This window comes from Lontra canadensis, unplaced genomic scaffold (genome assembly GCF_010015895.1).
Source record: "Lontra canadensis isolate GAN:19392208 unplaced genomic scaffold, GSC_riverotter_1.0 scaffold119, whole genome shotgun sequence".
NCBI lineage: Eukaryota > Metazoa > Chordata > Mammalia > Carnivora > Mustelidae > Lontra > Lontra canadensis.
Genome location: NW_022631113.1, coordinates 5,418,531 through 5,436,944, shown reverse-complemented (window position 1 = coordinate 5,436,944; position 18,414 = coordinate 5,418,531). Strand labels below are relative to the sequence as shown.

The 18,414-nt window shown below is 33.8% G+C and overlaps 1 protein-coding gene across 1 annotated transcript in view; it reads right to left on the bottom strand.

Annotated features, from left to right (window-relative positions):
- PCDH9 (protocadherin 9) overlaps positions 1-18,414 on the bottom strand; it is a 366,555-nt gene that overhangs the window by 38,302 nt on the left and 309,839 nt on the right. Inside the window, exon 3 of the mRNA XM_032841072.1 lies at positions 2,516-2,617. Within this exon, the coding sequence (XP_032696963.1) occupies positions 2,516-2,617 (102 nt within the window). The remainder of the gene's footprint in view (positions 1-2,515; positions 2,618-18,414) is intronic.

The window sequence follows — 18,414 nt, the reverse complement described above, 5'->3', positions numbered from 1 at the left end:
ATACTTACTAAATTAAGTATATTATGATGAAAAGCAATCTAAAGTCATCAAGGGCAAAATGTAAATGATGGCCACATAGATACATAAAAAGCTTGACACAGACCCTGGCATAGAATAGGTGCCACAAAAGTGTCATCTGTCAATATCATCATCTTTATTTAGTATCACAGAGCACTAGAGAGAAGTAGGACCTTAGAGATGACCTAACTGGGAACTGCTGAGACTGTAGTGGACCTGGAATATGATGGTAAAGTGAGAATTTGTGGAATAAAAATTTCCCAAAATAATTTATTTTCCTTTGTTTATCAATATAACACAGTAGATTTCTTTCACTATTCTTTGATAACTAGACTCGTAAGTCAACATGATAACTCTATTATTTTTTTTTTCTTATCCACATTCTCTAGACAAATAAACTCTGTACAAACTGTGTTCTTGTGCTTTGGGTCTTATAAAATACCTAAGGAAGAATAAAAATACTGTTCATGGAAACTTATTTTAATTATAGCTCATTTAAATTCTCTACAAAAAATTGGGAAATACTCAGGATTTCAATGGCTTTCAGAACATTCTATGTGGGCTTTGAAAATATTTACATAGTTTTTTATATATGAACAAAACTTATTTATTTTTGCCATAGAGTGTTATTATGTTATTATTGGGTGAAATAAAGGTGATTCATGGGAGAAATTTCCATGTTCTACACACCTGAAATATACATAGTGATGATGAAAAATAAAAGGGTTAAATTACAGTTCTTCTCTCAACCATCAAGTGATTGAGATTTTGGAGAAAGAGAGCAAATAAAAGCAAAATAGGAAGAAGAATATATGCTATAGGTTAGAAGGATGTTTCTGACTAGTTAGATCCACACAAAGAAAAATAAAAAGTGTAAAGGAAGTATTAAGGGATAAAACTATCCAAAACACCACTTTATCCTTTTTCCACCTCATTGAATAGTTAGAAAAGAAGGTGCTTATTCCATCAAATTTCTATTAATCAAAGTAGTTTCTCTGACCTACATTACTGCTGGGAGGTTTGAGAAAGATAGATCCCTTTACTTGGCAAAAACAAGTGCAAAAATCCTGTACTACTAATAATAATCAAAATATTTTAAATACCTTTAAGGAAATGTGGGAAAAACCTAGCTTCAATGAGAAAATAGAATACATAGGACACACTAACACTCACACATACATATATACATATTCATATTATCTATCTCTCCATCATCTATCTACAATCTATATGTTAAGACTATAGAAATACATGAAACAAATTTGTATGTATTAATATTAGAGTTAACTATTGAAATATAATTCCTTAAAAATTGATATTCTATTGTACAATGTGAACATACTTAACACTACTGAATAGTAACTTTAAAATGATTAAAATGGTAAATTGTATGTTATATTTCAAACCACAGTTTTAATAAATTAAAAGAAAGGTAACATATGCCTCCATCAGAAAGGATGAATACCCAACTTTGTATCAACATGGACAGGACTGGAAGAGATTATGCTGAGTGAAATAAGTCAAGCAGAGAGAGTCAATTATCATATGGTTTCACTTATTTGTGGAGCATAAGCAATAACACGAGGACATGGGGAGATGGAGAGGAGAAGGGAGTTGAGGGAAATTGGAGGCCGAGAAGAACCATGAGAGACTGTGGACTCTGAGAAAAAAACTGAGGGTTTTGAAGGGACGGTCAGTGGGAGGTTGGGTGAGCCTGGTGGTGGGTATTATGGAGAGCACATATTGCATGGAGCACTGGGTGTGGTGCATAAACTATGAATTCTGGTACACCGAAAAGAAATTTAAAAAATTTAAAAAAAAGATAAAAGAAAGGTAACAGATTTTTGCATCCACCATTGTTAGAATAATTGGTACTGGAATTCCCCTCCCAATATAGAAAAAAAAAAAGAATAAAGAATAAAATATGCGTCTTTTACATTTTACAATGGATGGACTCATTAAGGAAAAAGAAAAGTAATTTTTATTTTAAATCCAAATACACAAGGAAATAAAAGATCAAGCTGAGAAAAGGCAGGAAAAAAGGGAAAAGATTAATGGCAATTCCAGCTAACTTGCTCATATTGAGCAACACTGTCTTCTTTATCTTCCTTAAGTATAGGGGATGAAGCAAATCAGTCTTTCAACCAACAGATGTTCGTATCTTTGAGCTCAACTAATAAAAATTAACCAATTAGGAATCTTTAACTCCAAAAGAAAGTTGCTCATTACTTTCTCCCAAACTCAGTAATAATCAACACTTTGCATTCAATGACAAAGAACAGCATATTTAATAGCTAGACTATTATCAAAGAGGAAAAATATTACTTATCTTTTGTTCTAAAACTGTATGTTGTTTAAAAAAGTACTAGTATAAAAATATGAAAATAAAAGAGGATGGCAAAGAAGATATTTATTATAGTTAACTCAGACTATATAAATCACTAGGAAAATACAAATTGCTCAGTACTAACATGGTCTCTATAGAGATACAGCATACCTCGTAATGGCTTTCTTCATTCTCCTGAATGTGGAAACCCGCAGAGCTGGGACATTTCTGAGGAGTGACAGGAATATTGTCACTTTTGCTGTGTGAGTTACACTGAAAGAGATTACCAAATAATTGTGACAAACTACTCCACATTTAGAGTGTCTACTGAGAGACATGGTTGTTTGCTAAGAGTCTAATTAAAGGAGTACCATTTGAACTAGCAAGTGTCTAGACTCATACTAACATGCATTAATATGGAGACTTTCAAAAAAAAAAAAAAAGATTAAAAATATCCCCAGGATAAACAAATTGTCAGAATGTTTTAAGTGAAATGAAAAAAATCTTAAGTGTAGTTATTTTATTTTTACCCTGTCTCCTTTTAAGCTGTATCATTATGCTTATGATTTTAGTAGCTAAATCTTACATGATGCTACTATTCGTGTGAGGTATTATCTAAGTGCTTGATATATATCATACACAACTTGACATGAATATTATTATTATCCCCATTTATAGGTAAGGAAAACTAGGCATACAAACTATTCTTCCTAAGATTGGGCTGCCTACCCAAATTTCCGGGAGCACACCTCATGCCTTATCTACTACATGCACAGCCTTTATAAATGATACATTTGAAGCAAACAAAAGTGAAAAACTTAAAGTTTAAGGTTTTGAAGTATTCACTTTTCTTCTTTACCAATACCAAGTATTTTTTGAAACAGGTTAACTAAAATAATGCACTTGGAAAAGGATGTGAATTGTACAATGTAAGACATTAAATTATGGCTTGACCTTTCTCCATGAAAATACTAAAATGGTTGTTTTCCATATTCCTCATAAGATTTTTTTATGCAAAAATAAGATATTATTCACTTCCTGTTATCCTTGCTTCCTTCTTTCCTAAATCTCTTAATTAGATTCAGGGCAAGACATATTTATAAGTATTTGCAGTTTTTTATTACATGTAATGTTGGAATTTCTAAGGCTTCTACATTAATGAAAGATACTGTAGTGCTTCCGAAAAAGGTTCACCATTGGAATATAACCTTCACTCTTTCAAATGAACAGATTTGTATGACATAAGTAGGAAAGATAATATTTTTTCATACTAGTATGGCACGTTTTCAATTAACCAGTAAAATTTTACTTTCCCCATGCCAAAAAATAATGTTAGAAAATGACTATCAAAGACATTTTAAAAAGTGAATTAATTTTTGAGGCTAGTGTTAAGTTCAGTATATTTTCACCTCAAGGCCACTATTTTATATATTTAACTGTTTTTAAACACATTACATTCTTTTAGACTTGTTTTGAAATACTTTTAAACACAGAAAAGGGGCCAAAACACCAAAAAAGAATTAATACTTGAAAAATATCAGTCGAGTATCTCATGGTTAGTTTAAGGGAAAAAGCAATAGGACAGACTAGGAAAACATGACTCTCAAAACCCTATCAGAAACCTTTCTGCATGAAAAAAAAAGATACATTGTTTCTGTCCTCTGTACAAATAGTATCATTTCAACCATGTTCAAAACTTACCTCCTCTAGGAATTTTCATGGGTAAATAAGCAAATAGCAATAACCATTTTATCCTCTGCTTGTAATCTAAGTAACTTCTAAATGAAGTTTCTAAAATGCTGCTCTACCAGTTTAATTCCTGGGATGTGCCTAGGTTTGTCTGAACAATGTCACTTAATTATGAAGGACTATCTTTCATATTTCTCCACAGTGACTTCCTTTGATTTCTAAGGAAAACAGCTTCGACCTTAAAACAGTTATTGTCATCTATGATGTTTCCTAGACATTTTAATCATCCAATGCTTGTTCCTAGCCTCTCCTCTTATCTATTCATGCTGATGAATCTTTATAAAACATTTCATGTCTTATGCAGTGTTTCTCCCTAGAAACATTTCAATACATCTGGCCTGATAGTGGCTCTCACCCTGGCTGTATATTAGAATCACCTGGAGAGCTTTAAAAAATACCAATAACTGAGCCCTACTTCACACCAGATGAATTAGAACTCAGGCAAAAACATGGTTTAAATACCCAGGTAATTATAATATGCAGCCGGAGTTTAGAATCCCTAGGTTAACATTTCTTTGTCTGATGCTCAGGACAATATAGCAAAATTTGGCCTCACTCCTCTTTTGATCTGATCTCTTGCTCTCTAGCATTTGTTCTTCCTTTTCCTTATTTAATGTCATATGTTGGTAGCTGTTTTTTTTTCATGGAATATATCATAATGCCTTTGAATGTGAAAAAAAAAACCCTATACTGTATAATGCTTTATACCTTTATGTACAAAATTTTACGTATTATCTACCAGAAACCTCTGCAGAGACATAGAAACAAACCTTCTTTAACAGGTTCAGATAAATTCAGTGTCTTCATGCAAAAATTTGCCAAGTAAATGCATTCCTAAGTGACAGAACTCAGGCTATTTCTCCTCTGCCATATCTCCCTTAAGGCGTTCGTTCGTTCATTTGCTCACTCATCCACATATTCTATTCTGCTTGTTTATTCATTTGTTTGATCATAAGATATATACTGAGTGCATGCTATGGGTTAGGATTTGATTGGTTCCTTAAGATATGGGATTTAATATCTATAATATTCACTCTAGCAGTGAAACCACACATAGAAATAAATAACCACCATGATATGTGAAAATACCATATGAAAATGTATGCACAGGTTGCTTAGGGACAAAGAAGACAGAATGACTAGACTCCTGCATTTGATATGTGGGAAGAATCTGGAAAGATGGGCCAATGAGCGAATCATGGTTGGCACACATTCTCAACAAAACAAACTGCATATGCAAAGGCTAGAAGACATGAATTCTTGTGACTTGGTCTGTGAGCTGCAAGGATTTTGACAGTGCTTTAACCATGAAGCCTGTGAGGACTGCTTTGAGGATAGAGACAAGTTATTACAGCATTAAATTTAACAGTGGATCCAGGATGAGAAGTTACAGAATCGGGCTTACCATAAGGGAGGACTAGCAAATAATGGGGTAAGAGCTTCACAGTGGTGGTACCAAGGGTGAGCCTGCGTCACCTTCCTCTCTCTCCCAAATTCAATAAAGAAATATAAGCAGACTGGGTGTGTTTGCAATATGACTGTAACACCTGAGTAAGTCCTCCCATCCCAACAAGATCTCAACTTTAAGCCTCTCCTGTGCATAATTCAGGGCAGCCTCTGTAAAGCAGCGAATGGCACCAAGGAAAAGTTTAACCCACTTTGCCTTCCTCGCTTTCTAAAATTTTTGCGTATTATGATGTCAATAGCTTCTGGGGATTGTAAATCTATAAGCTTGAGGAAAAAAAAAATTAAAGTAACTCTATAAACAATATTTTGAGATCAAATACTATCAATAGCTAAAACTTTAAGGAAAACAAGTTCTTAAGTGAAGAACAATTTAATCACTATGAATCCTTTCTAACAAGTTTTTATTTCAGGGAGAGCCGTAGCCTGAAATGGAAAGATTTATTATAAATGTCTCAAGATTTTATCCACTAATTTTTTTTTTCCGTTTGCCAAATTTGATACGAATAACTATATAATGATTATGGTTAAGACGGATTTGTTAAATCAGATTTCATATTGCAGACAAATCACTTGAGAGGTCCAGAGCTCAATAAAAACAATCGTATTAAATGGAAATCACTGTAAATACATTTGTTTTATACTTTAAAATCCATTTGATGTTTTTCATTACCTATGATTAATAGTCTCCATTTTAATATGTGGATAAATCTTGCTTCCCCAAAACACCCACTGTAGTTCTTGGGAAGTTGTCATTCACTACTTACAGAAATACCTACAAAGATAGGAAGGAAAAGAAATACCTACTCAAACTTGCCTCATGGTCAGGAATATTAGCCTTTCCATTTTTAACAAATTTCTAAGAAGGGAGTTCAAAGCCATGATATCAAGAGAAAAGCTATCAACAGTGGCAAAAGCAACAAAAGTTTTATGAAAAATCACAGAAGCATCACAAAAGCAGAGGTGTTTTCTTGCTAAAAAGGGGGTTCTTTACATTTTCTGCCAAACTCTATAGCAGCAACAATATGTTCTTTTATTCTACTACTCCTCCCACCTTCTTATAAAATCATTATTGTTTGCTAAAAATCAATGGCACTGTTAAAAATTTTGTGCAATCATTATAGAGGCAGTAGCCTTGTATTTTTGTGCTATAGGTTTCATTAAATAATTCCATTTGTTAAAAACTCTCACTGAAAATGTTATTCCTACCCATTTTAAGAAATTCTTTTTGTGAAGAACTATAAAATATTCTTAAAACTTTTGATTAAAAAGAGCTCTAAGGTTAATAAGAAATTCTCATTTACAGAAAAGATGTAAAGAACTGTGTGTACTTGATGTCTTGAACTTTTCTCCATTCATTCCTTTGGAGGACCCACGTGTGTCAGGTTTTTACCACCAACATTCCACTGAAATTGCTTTGTCATAACCACCAATGATTTCTACATTAGTAACTCAAAGAGAAATTCTCCGTTCTCATCTCACTTGACACAACTGATAACTCCTTTCCTTCTGGACATATTTATGTTACTAGCCTTCTAGGACACCACACACTCATGGTTTTCTTTTTACCGCTGTGCTCTCTTTCTGGAACCATTTAACTGTTCATGTTTTTATTGTTATTTAAAAAAAAAAAAAAACTGCATAGAGAAAAAGAAATCTAAGTACTTTCTCAGAAAGTATGTTGTCTGACAATGTCCTCCATTAGTTCCTGACTCTAAAATACTTCCTCAGTTAGACAAATGAACAATTTCTTATTTATTTATCTTTTTAAGATTTTATTTATTTATCTAGAGAGAGAGAGAGCATGAGCGGGGGAGGAGTAGAGGGAGAGGGAGAAACAGCCTCCCTGCTAAGCAGGGAACCCAATATGGGGACCCCAGGACTCCAGGATCATGATCTGAGCTGAAAGGAGATGCTTAACCAACTGAGCCACCCAGGCGCCTAAGAATTCTTGTTTATAAGCAGACAAGGGAAGAATTCTTAGAATGTTCCTTAACATGCTTACTTTAAAGAACATATTTTAAGAGTACTTCTAGAAACTGATGAAAATGTATAGTTTAAGAGATATATAGTGTGGATTCTCACCATTTCTGAAAATGTGTCCCAATCACTTACTGTCCTGGAATCTACTTTGTTTCAAATTGGAAAGCCTGGAGCCTGTGTCAACAGCCTTCTAATATCTTCTCTGTATCTTCTCAATTGGCTTAATTTCCTTATCATCGTTAAATATAATTTGAAAACAAAGCTAAAATGTTCACCAAACTGTGGTGAACACAAAGTTAATCAGCTTGGGTAATAGATATTTTGATTTAAAATAAAAATGCATTATAATAAATTTTAAAACCAAACACTATACAAATACCTATTCAAATCATAGAAATACACATGGCCAGAATCTGTAACAATTTCAAGGAAGAGATTCCTTAAGTAAAATGAAAAACAAAGGTGGACCATCAAAGGATTCAAAAGGAATGCCAACTATACCTTTAGTAAATAGGAATCGCTTATTTTTTTAAAATTGTTTGTTTTGCTTCTTTCTCTAAAAAAATTGTATTTTTTCTTTAAAAATTAGAGACAGAAATATCATAAAATATTAGCATATGTTAATTCTGGGTAGAAGGACATAGGTATTTTCCTTATTTTTTTTTAACTTTTTCTAAATTTTTCAAATACCTAAATATGAATAAGCACACAGGGAAAAGGATTAGCATGGCTTTGTTAAAAACCTCAACAAGACTTTTGATAATGGTGGTAAAACAGTTTTATAAGCCATAAAATCTTGTAAGTGTGCATATTCAGAAGTAAAGATACCATGTGGATGTTATTACCTTTTGATTCTCCCCTTGTCAGTAGAAAATGTTTCTCTAGGCTGGCTGGGTGGTTCAGTTGGTTGAGCATCTGACTTGGGCTTAGGTGGAGATTTCTGGGTCCTGGGATTGAGCCCCACATTGGGCTCCCTGCCCAGCTAGGAGTCAGCTTATCCCTCTCCCTCTGAAACCACCCCACCCCCGCTCCTGCTCCCTCTCTCTTTCTCTCAAATAAATAAAATCTTAAAAAAAAAAAAAAAGGAAAAGGAAATGTTTCTCTAAAGTCAGGTGAGAAACATGCTAATTCTTCCTTCTATGGTCTATAGCATAAAGGTCTTTCTCTACTTCGTTTAAACATAGTTTTGCTTTTTTTCACTCCACTAAAGAACATGACCATCTTATTGACAATTTATTAAAGGCATATAATACAATGCCTTCAGCATTACTCAGTATTTTATAGTATTTTAAGTGAAAATTTTAGGTGGGATAAATGAATAAATGCAAGACTTTACAATGATTTATAGTCACCTAGATTGTTTTGACTTCTAACTCTCTGGGTGATAATTTCTTTGTAGCTGTTTTCTTTTGTTTGTTTTTGTTTGTTTTTCTTTCGTTTCACAGCAGACAAATCCATTGGAAACTCGTATCCCCAAATTAGCATTTTGTTTCATAGGTGCTATCACAAAAATAAGGTGCACTAATAGCATAGATTGAGAGCACCTGTCATTAAAACATTAAACAGAGCAGTGGTTTTAGGCTTCATGCTTTGTTTCTCCAACTGAATCCTTAGCAATTCATGACAGGAAGTTTCTCACAGTAATGTATTACCCAAGTGCATAAATTTGAAGTTACCTACTATATACATGTACAAATAGCTCCTGTTCAATGCCCGGGTCCTACCCAGGAGACTTTGCCAAGTTCATCTTTGGTTTTTCTAGGGCAGCAAACCACCTGGTAAGCAAGTTGACTAGGATCTGCCTCAGACTCCCCGAAATGACCAATAACCCTTACTACTTTGTATAAGACTTTTGGCACAGGCCCATTAAGTAGACCAGTTGGGTTTCTTCAACTGTAGCTCCCTGTGATCAAGTGAAATTAAAATTTAAAAAAAAGTATTTCTTGGGGCACCTAAGTGGTTAAGTCGGTTGAGTGTCTGCCTTCGGCACAGGTCATGATCCCAGGGTTCTGGGATCCAAGTCCCACACTGGGCTCCTTGCTCAGCAGGGAGCCTGCTTTTCCCTCTGCCTACAACTCTTGTCTGCTTGTGTATTCTCTCTCTCTCTCTCTGACAAATAAAATCTTTAAAAAAAAGTATTTCTTTTTTTTTTTTAAGATTTTATTTATTTGTTTGACAGAGAGAGATCACAAGTAGGCAGAGAGGCAGGCAGAGAGAGAGGAAGGGAAGCAGGCTCCCCATGGAGCAGAGAGTCCCATGCGGGGCTCGATCCCAGGACCCTGGGATCATGACCTGAGCCGAAGGCAGAGGCTTTAACCCACTGAGCCACCCAGGTGCCCCCCAAAAAGTATTTCTTAATGTGCATTTTACTATTGCAAGTAGGTCATATTTAAAGCATTAGTAGAAACTTACCTCAATTTACAACTTTATGATACACTAAGTGAAACCCACTTTTTTCCAAAACAGTCAAGATACAAGGGATACTTTGTAAGCAGAAAAAAATCTTAACTAAGTATAAAAAAAAAAAAATTGGAAAAAAAAAATCTTAAGAATGTGAAATTAAAGTCTGAGGAAAGTCAGTAAGAGGTACTAACCCAAGTACCGGATGAGACATTTTTTCTTTGCTTAGGAATTTCTGTCTCATACCTTATTCCAAAATTTAATGGCCTCTATCACTGGCTGGCTGACATTTTTCAAATAATTCTAACAATTTAATAAAACGTATAGGTGCCAAGTAACGTACCAAGAAATAGCTTTCTTTCAATGTATTATTGCTTAAGTGATACTTGAGAACAACCTATTGCCATAAATAACTTTGGTTACTATAAAGTTTCAGCAACTCTGTATATTGTCCATTTCCTGAGAATGCTTTTTCAGTTGATTTTTCTTTTTTGCAAAGCCTTGCAAGGTTTTTCCTAAGGGACTATTCACAAATGCAGAAATAGAGGTAAGACAGAGAGAGAGGAGAGAGATATTCCAAAAATAATCATTTGGTTTTCAAAAAGGCTGCATTCGGCTGAATTTTATCCCCTTTTCTCAATAAAATATATAATGAAAGTGGGAAGAAAGGGAAAAATAATTTTGAAGTACCGTAGAATTTTTGATAATTCAAGTAAGAGTTAAACAACAGCTCCCTAGGTCATAGTTCCTTAGCAGGTTCTGTCTAAATATGCAACAGCAGAGCAGAGCTCCTTGAACTGAATTAAGGTGCTAGGGTGCTGGGTACATGGAATGAACAAAATTTTGCTAAACAAATAAATACACAAATAAACCCATACATTTTCCCACATCTGGCTACAAATTCTTTCATGAGCAATTACTACCAAGCTCTCCAACTTCATACAGATAAACTAAACACAATTTCAAATCATTACACACGAAGGAGGAGCAACGCAAAGCCACGTTTATGAGGACCACAAAGTGTAGCTGTTCTGTGTACATTGCGACATTTTTCTTTAAATGCTTCTTGGATGTTCTATTAGAGTTTTATGTACCTCTTTTGAGCCAGTTGCTTTGGGTATATATGGAAATAAAATTCCTCAGGAAGTATATTTCAAACACTAATGTTCTGTACTTTAAAATTTCTCCATTGGTCCCCTCCTTGTATTATTACCTTACTGTAAAGCCATTTCACAAGAGCAATACTACATTGAAAGGTTTCAAATTACAAAATGATTACATGTTATATTGCTTGAGCAAAGACCTATTAATGCAGTCGACACTGCACATTGTAACTTAATTATGCATTTAAATAAATGATGAGGCAATGTAAGCCTTTGCCACTCCACATACACTTAAGAGAGAAGTTAACTTCTGTCCAAACATATTTCAAGTAATACAATAACAGACGTTTTTGGCACTGGGGTTGATCAGGATTATTCATGCTCTATTTTTATTCAAGGCAATTGTTTTGGGTTTATTTGTAGTTCATTTAAGTTTATTCCAGTATTTGTTGTACTAAAATCCCTGAGACAGCAGTTCTGAAGGAATACCAAATACATAAGCTAAAAACAACTTATTAGAAAACAACAGTATTAGTTATCAAAATGCACAGAAAAGTTATATGAGCCTGTGCAGAGTGGCAGAGTCCAGGGACACAGGGATGGGCTTTCCATCCCTACAGAGGTGGCCATTTGTGAACTGCATTTACATGTGTGACACACACACCATGGTTGTAAATACATATTTTGTGTGGGTGATTCATATATTTTTTTCATAGAGATGATTACATATATTTGTATATGAAGGAGTACTTATTTCATAGGATTACTTTAATTAATAGTACAAGTACTACATTTTTCTAAGATTTCACCCTTAACTATATAAAGTATCTATGTGTGTGTGTATATGTGTATGTATGTATGTGTGTGTGTATGTGTATATATATACACATACACACATTCATACATTTGTTTTTTTTTTCACGCATACATTTGTTAAAGATTTTATTTATTTATTTGACAAAGAGAGAGAAAGAGAGCACAAGTAGGGGGAGTAGCAGGCAAAGGGAGAGGGAGAAGCAGACTCTACTGAACAGGGAGCCTGCCATGGGACTCAATCCTGGGACCCTGGTGCCATGACCTGACCCAAAGGTGGACACATAACTGACTTAGCCACTGAGCCATCGAGGTTCCTCTATTTATAAAATTTTAAATGTGCTATAAATATATCACATATTATATTATACTAAGTTATAATGTCTAACACAAATGCATCTGGAGTTTAGGGTGAAATATGTCTGAAAAGTGATTCTATTGAGAATTATATTTTAAAATTTCTGTGATACAGAGAGAAAGTTTTAAAAATCTGGACTGAATATAATTTCCATTAGTAAGACTATGTCCTTATATCATGAAAAAGTCTTCCAAAAATAAAAATTTAACATAATATTAGCCTTCACTATCTGCATGCCAGTCTAACAACAGCCTTCAAGTTAACCTTGAGTCAAAGAAATCAGATAATAAATTTAGAGATTCACACCCAGAGTGCTTAAAAATGAATTCAAAATTCAAGGCTGTGCCAGTTATTTGAACATTATCTTTTCTAGGCAAATTCTTGAATAAGTTCAGTGGCTTATTATAATTCTCTTCCTGGAAAGTTTTCTAAAACATACCTTGAAGCTGGAACTGATAGTATTAATAGCCTATACAAAGAGAAAAAGAGAGCAAACACACTTTGATTTTTTGTAGTATACTAATAACAAACACTATCCCTTGAATACATAATTTTAATTTTTTTTTTAAGTTGAGTGTTTCATATTTTGATTTTAATTCACTTATGCAAATTTTACAGTATCTAAAGTTGAGTGAAAATTCGTAACTCTTTCATGATTTAGAGTAAAAAGGATGTTCCAGAATACAATGGAAAGTTCCAACTGGCTCTTGGGGTCTTGGATTTAACCCACAACCCCACAACTATCTGACCATGTGTTTTTGCTTCATTGTTTTTGTCTATAAAATGGGAAGTTTAGAGTTTAGATATTCTCTACCTCTCGAAGTAAAAAATGCAGTATATATGTGAGACATTATTAGAAATGTTACCCAAAACTTAAAGAAGTTTTTTCCCCCTAAATATAAATCTCTAAATTTAGATCTTCATAAAATGATATAAATAATTTAATTGATAGAGGAAACTTCAGGAAAGTGGAAACTTTACCACTCATTCTGTTATAAGCATTTGCTCTCATCTTGCTGATAGCTTTGAAAATGTCTGTGGCTGTATTAAAACCAAAGTAAAACGTGAATTCTCAGGCCCCACAGACATCTTTTTATTCATGAAGAGGGAAAACAAAAACAAAAACAAAAATAAAACACTGTCAAAGGCCTGAAGTCTATTGACTACACTTCTACCTTCTTTCTAGATAAGAATTGGTGCATTGGGTAACTTTTGAAATAGTTTAGAGTATTTAGGGCCAAATTAAAGAAACTAATCACAGTGCTGTTGGCTGGAAACTCTTTAGCAAATCTGGAATCTATCAAGCTGTGAATGTTTAAAAGGCTAGAGCATTTTTTAAATCTATTTTTAAAATTGAAGTTCTATGTACTTTAAGGAACAAAACCAAGTCACACGAGAAACATGATCACTTTCAAGGTCTTAAAAACGGTTTGTTTTACAGGTTTGTGCTGAGAATCCCTGAAGGAATATATTTTAACAAATAAGGAAATATCTGTAGATGTAGTCACTGCTAATAGAGTCCACCTTTAAATTACTTTATCTCCAAGCTCCAAACTAATATAACTTCAGCAAAACCACTTAACTGTTTATCTTTAATTCTCAGGTCATAGAACTGTTAACACTTAGATGAGTCTCTAAAACACTACCACTTCTTTGATTTCTCCTTATGAAGTTGTTCCCTTGGCAAAGGGAGGTATGAAAATGAACAGAAATAGATTACAGCAACATAAAAATTTATTCTGAAAATTTATAGTAATAAATATCAAGTATAACTGGGAAACATTTGTTTTCTGAGCAAGAAAATGTTGATAAAACACATGATTCAATATTCTCTTCAAGAAGCATGTTAAATGTTATAAATTTTATGACTTCATAAATTCTTCCAAATAAACATATCCATTCATTCAACAAATATTTCTTAATAACCTCTATGTGCCACATACTTTTTAATGATTTGGTTAAAAGAATACAATTAAGAAATAATCCTTGTCCTCAAAGAGTTGACAGTATTTTCAATGTAGTCATTTATATGAACTCTATATTCACAAATGCGTTCAGCAACATATATACACATATCTCAAAATAGAAGGGAAAAGAGAGTAAAACTGAAGAGATTAGAAATAGATGGTAGTATTTTTACAGGTTTTTTTTTTCCTTATTTTTTTTTTAGAAATATACCAACAATAACATACTTTTGTCCTACAATGATATTGCAATAAATATACTCCAACTAAATTAATGTTTCGGTTCATAATAATTTATATGAGTTGGAGGAGGGGAAATATTTAACAGTGATTAAATAATAAATAAAGAACATTTTATAAAACATTTCTCTTCATATTAAGATTACTGATAACAGAGGGGCCCCTGAATGACTCAGTTGGTTAAGTGTCTGACTCCTGGTTTCAGCTCAGGTCATGATCTCAGGGTCCTGGGATGGAGCCCCAAGGCAGGCTCCATGCTTAGTATGGAGTGTACTTGTCCCTCTGCCCTCTCCCTTCTCATGCTTTCTCTCTTTTTCTCTCTCTCTCTCTCAAATAAAAAAAAAATTTAAAAATAATACTGATAACAGAAATACACTTCCAAACTAAGAAAATGCATGAATAAAAAAGTATTTTTAGGAAAAAGGAATACATATATATGTATATGTAAATTCAATACCATATTGAATTCAATAATTCTTAAGTTATTAAATTTAATAAATTCAATTTAATTGAATTTAAATTCAATACCACCTCTTAAATTCAATACCACTGATGCTTTGTTATCTTGAATTAGCACTCTATTACAAATTCAAGCTCTCTTACAAGGATTTTTGTTATTCAACTTTAGATGATAAGAATTAGACAAGAATGAGTAGACTTTTTCATCTTCCTTCAGTGAAATAACAGAGAAGATTCTGCTAGACTACACAATATCTTCTTCCTACTGTTTTGATTACCAAGCAAATGAGACCACCAACACTAATTTGTGTTGATTTTCTTACCTCACTGTGGCAAGAAATTGTTTAAATTAATCTTGCAATCCATAATATCATGCAATAAACCAAACAGCTATGGGACACTTTAAAAAACAAAATACAACTTTTATCCAGCTTCTAAGAGGTAGGGGCTTGCAGTATGTGTGTGTGTGTGAATCTGCATATTTGTGTGTCTGTAGAGAAGCAGACGGAAGCAACCAGATAAGGTAGCTGGTTTCTTTTGAGACTCAACATGAAAAGAAACAGGAAATCAGAGTAAATATGATTCATACTCCTGACACTGAGCTCAGTAGTTCTGAATCCCTGTTTGCCTTTCTTTTAGCCTTTGCTCCTTTGAAGTTCTATTAGGTCTCTTTTTATTCCCCTCAGTGGCACTGAAACTCTTTTAAGAGTTGGAATCTGGGCTTGAAAATTGTGCTTGCAAGTAAGGATTTGTAGCAATTCCCTTCCTTTGGGTGACTTCAATATCTGATAGGCTCAATGAATCTTAGAGTTGAAAGGGCTGTTAAAGATTCTTTTCTTAAACTCTATCATCAATGAGGAAATTAAGGCATAGAGACTGACTGACCCAAGGTCAAATATTCAGAGGCCAGTGTGTGACATATTTTGTTCTGGATGATGTATGACATAGAGTAGAAACTATCTTAATTCCTTTTAATATAATTGAAGCAAAAAGAAATTCAGTCATATTCTCAATCCCATATTTTAAATTATAGGCTCAAAGAATTTCAAGGGACCTCTGAACCCAGCTCATTAATATTCTCACAAATTGCCCAGATCACTCTCATGAAAAAGACTAATAACAAAGACCCATCAATAGACTGAATTTAGAGTCTCTAGTTCATTCAATCCAGATGGCCATTCAATTTAACAGGAAAAAAAAAATTCTCCCTGGAAGGGACTTATAACCAAATCTCAAGAAACCATCTGCTTAACTCAATATTCAAATGTATTCATAAAACACATCTTTTTCAGTTCAACTTGAAATACCCCATGCTCAGATTTGGGGTAGTTAAAAGGGCCAATCAGGTATTGTGAAACATCAGCTAAAAAGGAGAGTCTTATGAGTTTAAAACCAAATACTATGAAAAATACATGTTTGAATATGGCCAGAACTGTAGGTCTAAGTATTGTAACTGTATATGTAATTTATCCATGTAGCTTAGACCCTTTTGTGTTAATGGCTGATTTTGAGCAAGGCCTGACTGAACCTTACCAACTTGTATTTTGTGCTTTTAAGCTAATTGACATTATATGTATCTTCTCCAAATACAGAATATTCTTTGTAATCTTATTCCCTAGTGAGCTTTCTAAAGCACAGAGAAATATAAAAATTTGTCCACAGGCTTATTAAAATAAATAGCTAAACATAAGGCAAGTTTGCTTAAGAACGGAAAACTCATTCACACACAAACCCACCTAATAAAGGACACATTCAGCAAATATTTACAAACTTTTAAATAAGCTATAGAAAGTACACATGAAAGAAAACAAAATTTTATTTTTTGCTGCTCATTCAACTGAAACTAAGTACAAACGAAGTTTTCTTTGGAAAATAAAGTAATAACCTTCTTTCCCATACTTCAGTTGCCTAGTGCATTTATTGAGCAGCAAGTAATAAAACATAAACCTCACTTGTTGAAAACTTTATCCCATCTTTGGATGCTTTATGTTAATGTCAAGTTGGATAAGACAACAACTCTTGCTCAATTCACTCCTCATAAACAAAGAGTACACTTTCACAAATAATAGTACACTTTAAGATGAACTGCCCCCGCCTTTGGGAAGGTGTTACATATAAAAGCAGGGTCCCCACATATTAAGTGCATAATATTAAGGGCCAAAAAATGTTTTTCAGCTTTTCCGATCTTCCAATAGTCTGAGTCAAACGACTCACCATATTCTAGACACATTTTATATTTCAAGTCCTCTTTGAAACAACCATGAATGAGTTATTTGATTATCATAATCAGAAACATTAATCACTATAGTCTTGATGAAAATTCAGAGATTATCTCAAGAGGACTCTGGTCCAATAAATGTGTTGACATGCTATTTGTTTTTGTGATAGTCATTCATTGTGATGCAGTGTAAAATAAGTTTACAGAAAAGAAGTGACAAATACTTGGTGTGAAAACCCAATACAAGCAGGAAGTTCATAAGGGAGAATCTACCAGAAGATCCCTTTTAATTTCATTACAAGGTTAAAAAATACATAAATATCCCCTTACTAAAATATTCCCAGGGTCATAATTCTTTTTTTATATGAACCATTCTGTAAATATAAAGTGCTATGTTTTCACTTTAAATTATGTACATTACAAACTACTTAAGACATCTCCTTCTGCTATACCCAAGTCCCCTGAAGAGACACCCCAACATACAAGACACAATCACATCTCTCCTATCTCTTCTCCCCTACAACCTGGCACATTAGCAGCAAAGTGGTGTGCCTTGACACCCAGAGAGGCAAAATCTAAGATGACCATGTCTTATGCCAAAACTGCTGCATATGCTCTGTTCAAAAAATGATGAGTTCTTTCCCATTGCTTTAGAGGAAATGGATATCAAGATGGAGAAAAGAAAGTCTCAGTTGGTAACTGAAGTTGAAATTCAAGGGTTGGAGTATACAAGGTCCCAGAAGCAGCCATGTGTAAGAGTGACAAAACAGTACAGAGAAAGTAAACAGATGTTTCTAGAAACAAAAAAGCACCAAGTGTAAAAGAAGAGACAGAGACACAGACACTGAGAGACATAGAGATAACACAGAGAAAGTCCTTCATTTATCACTCTCTTTTCCACTTTAGGTAAGAACCCAAGTGTTCTTCGTTTTCTCTATCTGGATTCCAGATCTATATTTTAATCTAGCTGGTGTAAATGAATTTCTCTTTTTTATAACCATAAGAGTCTTCACCATCAACTTCTATAATTGTATATATCATACCTTTTTATTTTTAAAGATTTTATTTATTTATTTGAGAGAGTGAGAGAGAGACAGAGAGAGAAGGAGCAGGGGGAAGGGCAGAGGGAGAGGGAGCATCAGGCCTCCTCTGATGCAGGGCTCCATCCTGGGACTCCAAGATCTCGACCCTAGCCAAAGGCAGATGCTTAATTGACTAAGCCACCCACGCACCCCTATATTATACTTTTTAAAAACTTTTTTTCAACCATGCTTTATATCACTCTGTTACTCTCCTTTTGCAGGAAAGTGTACAACAAG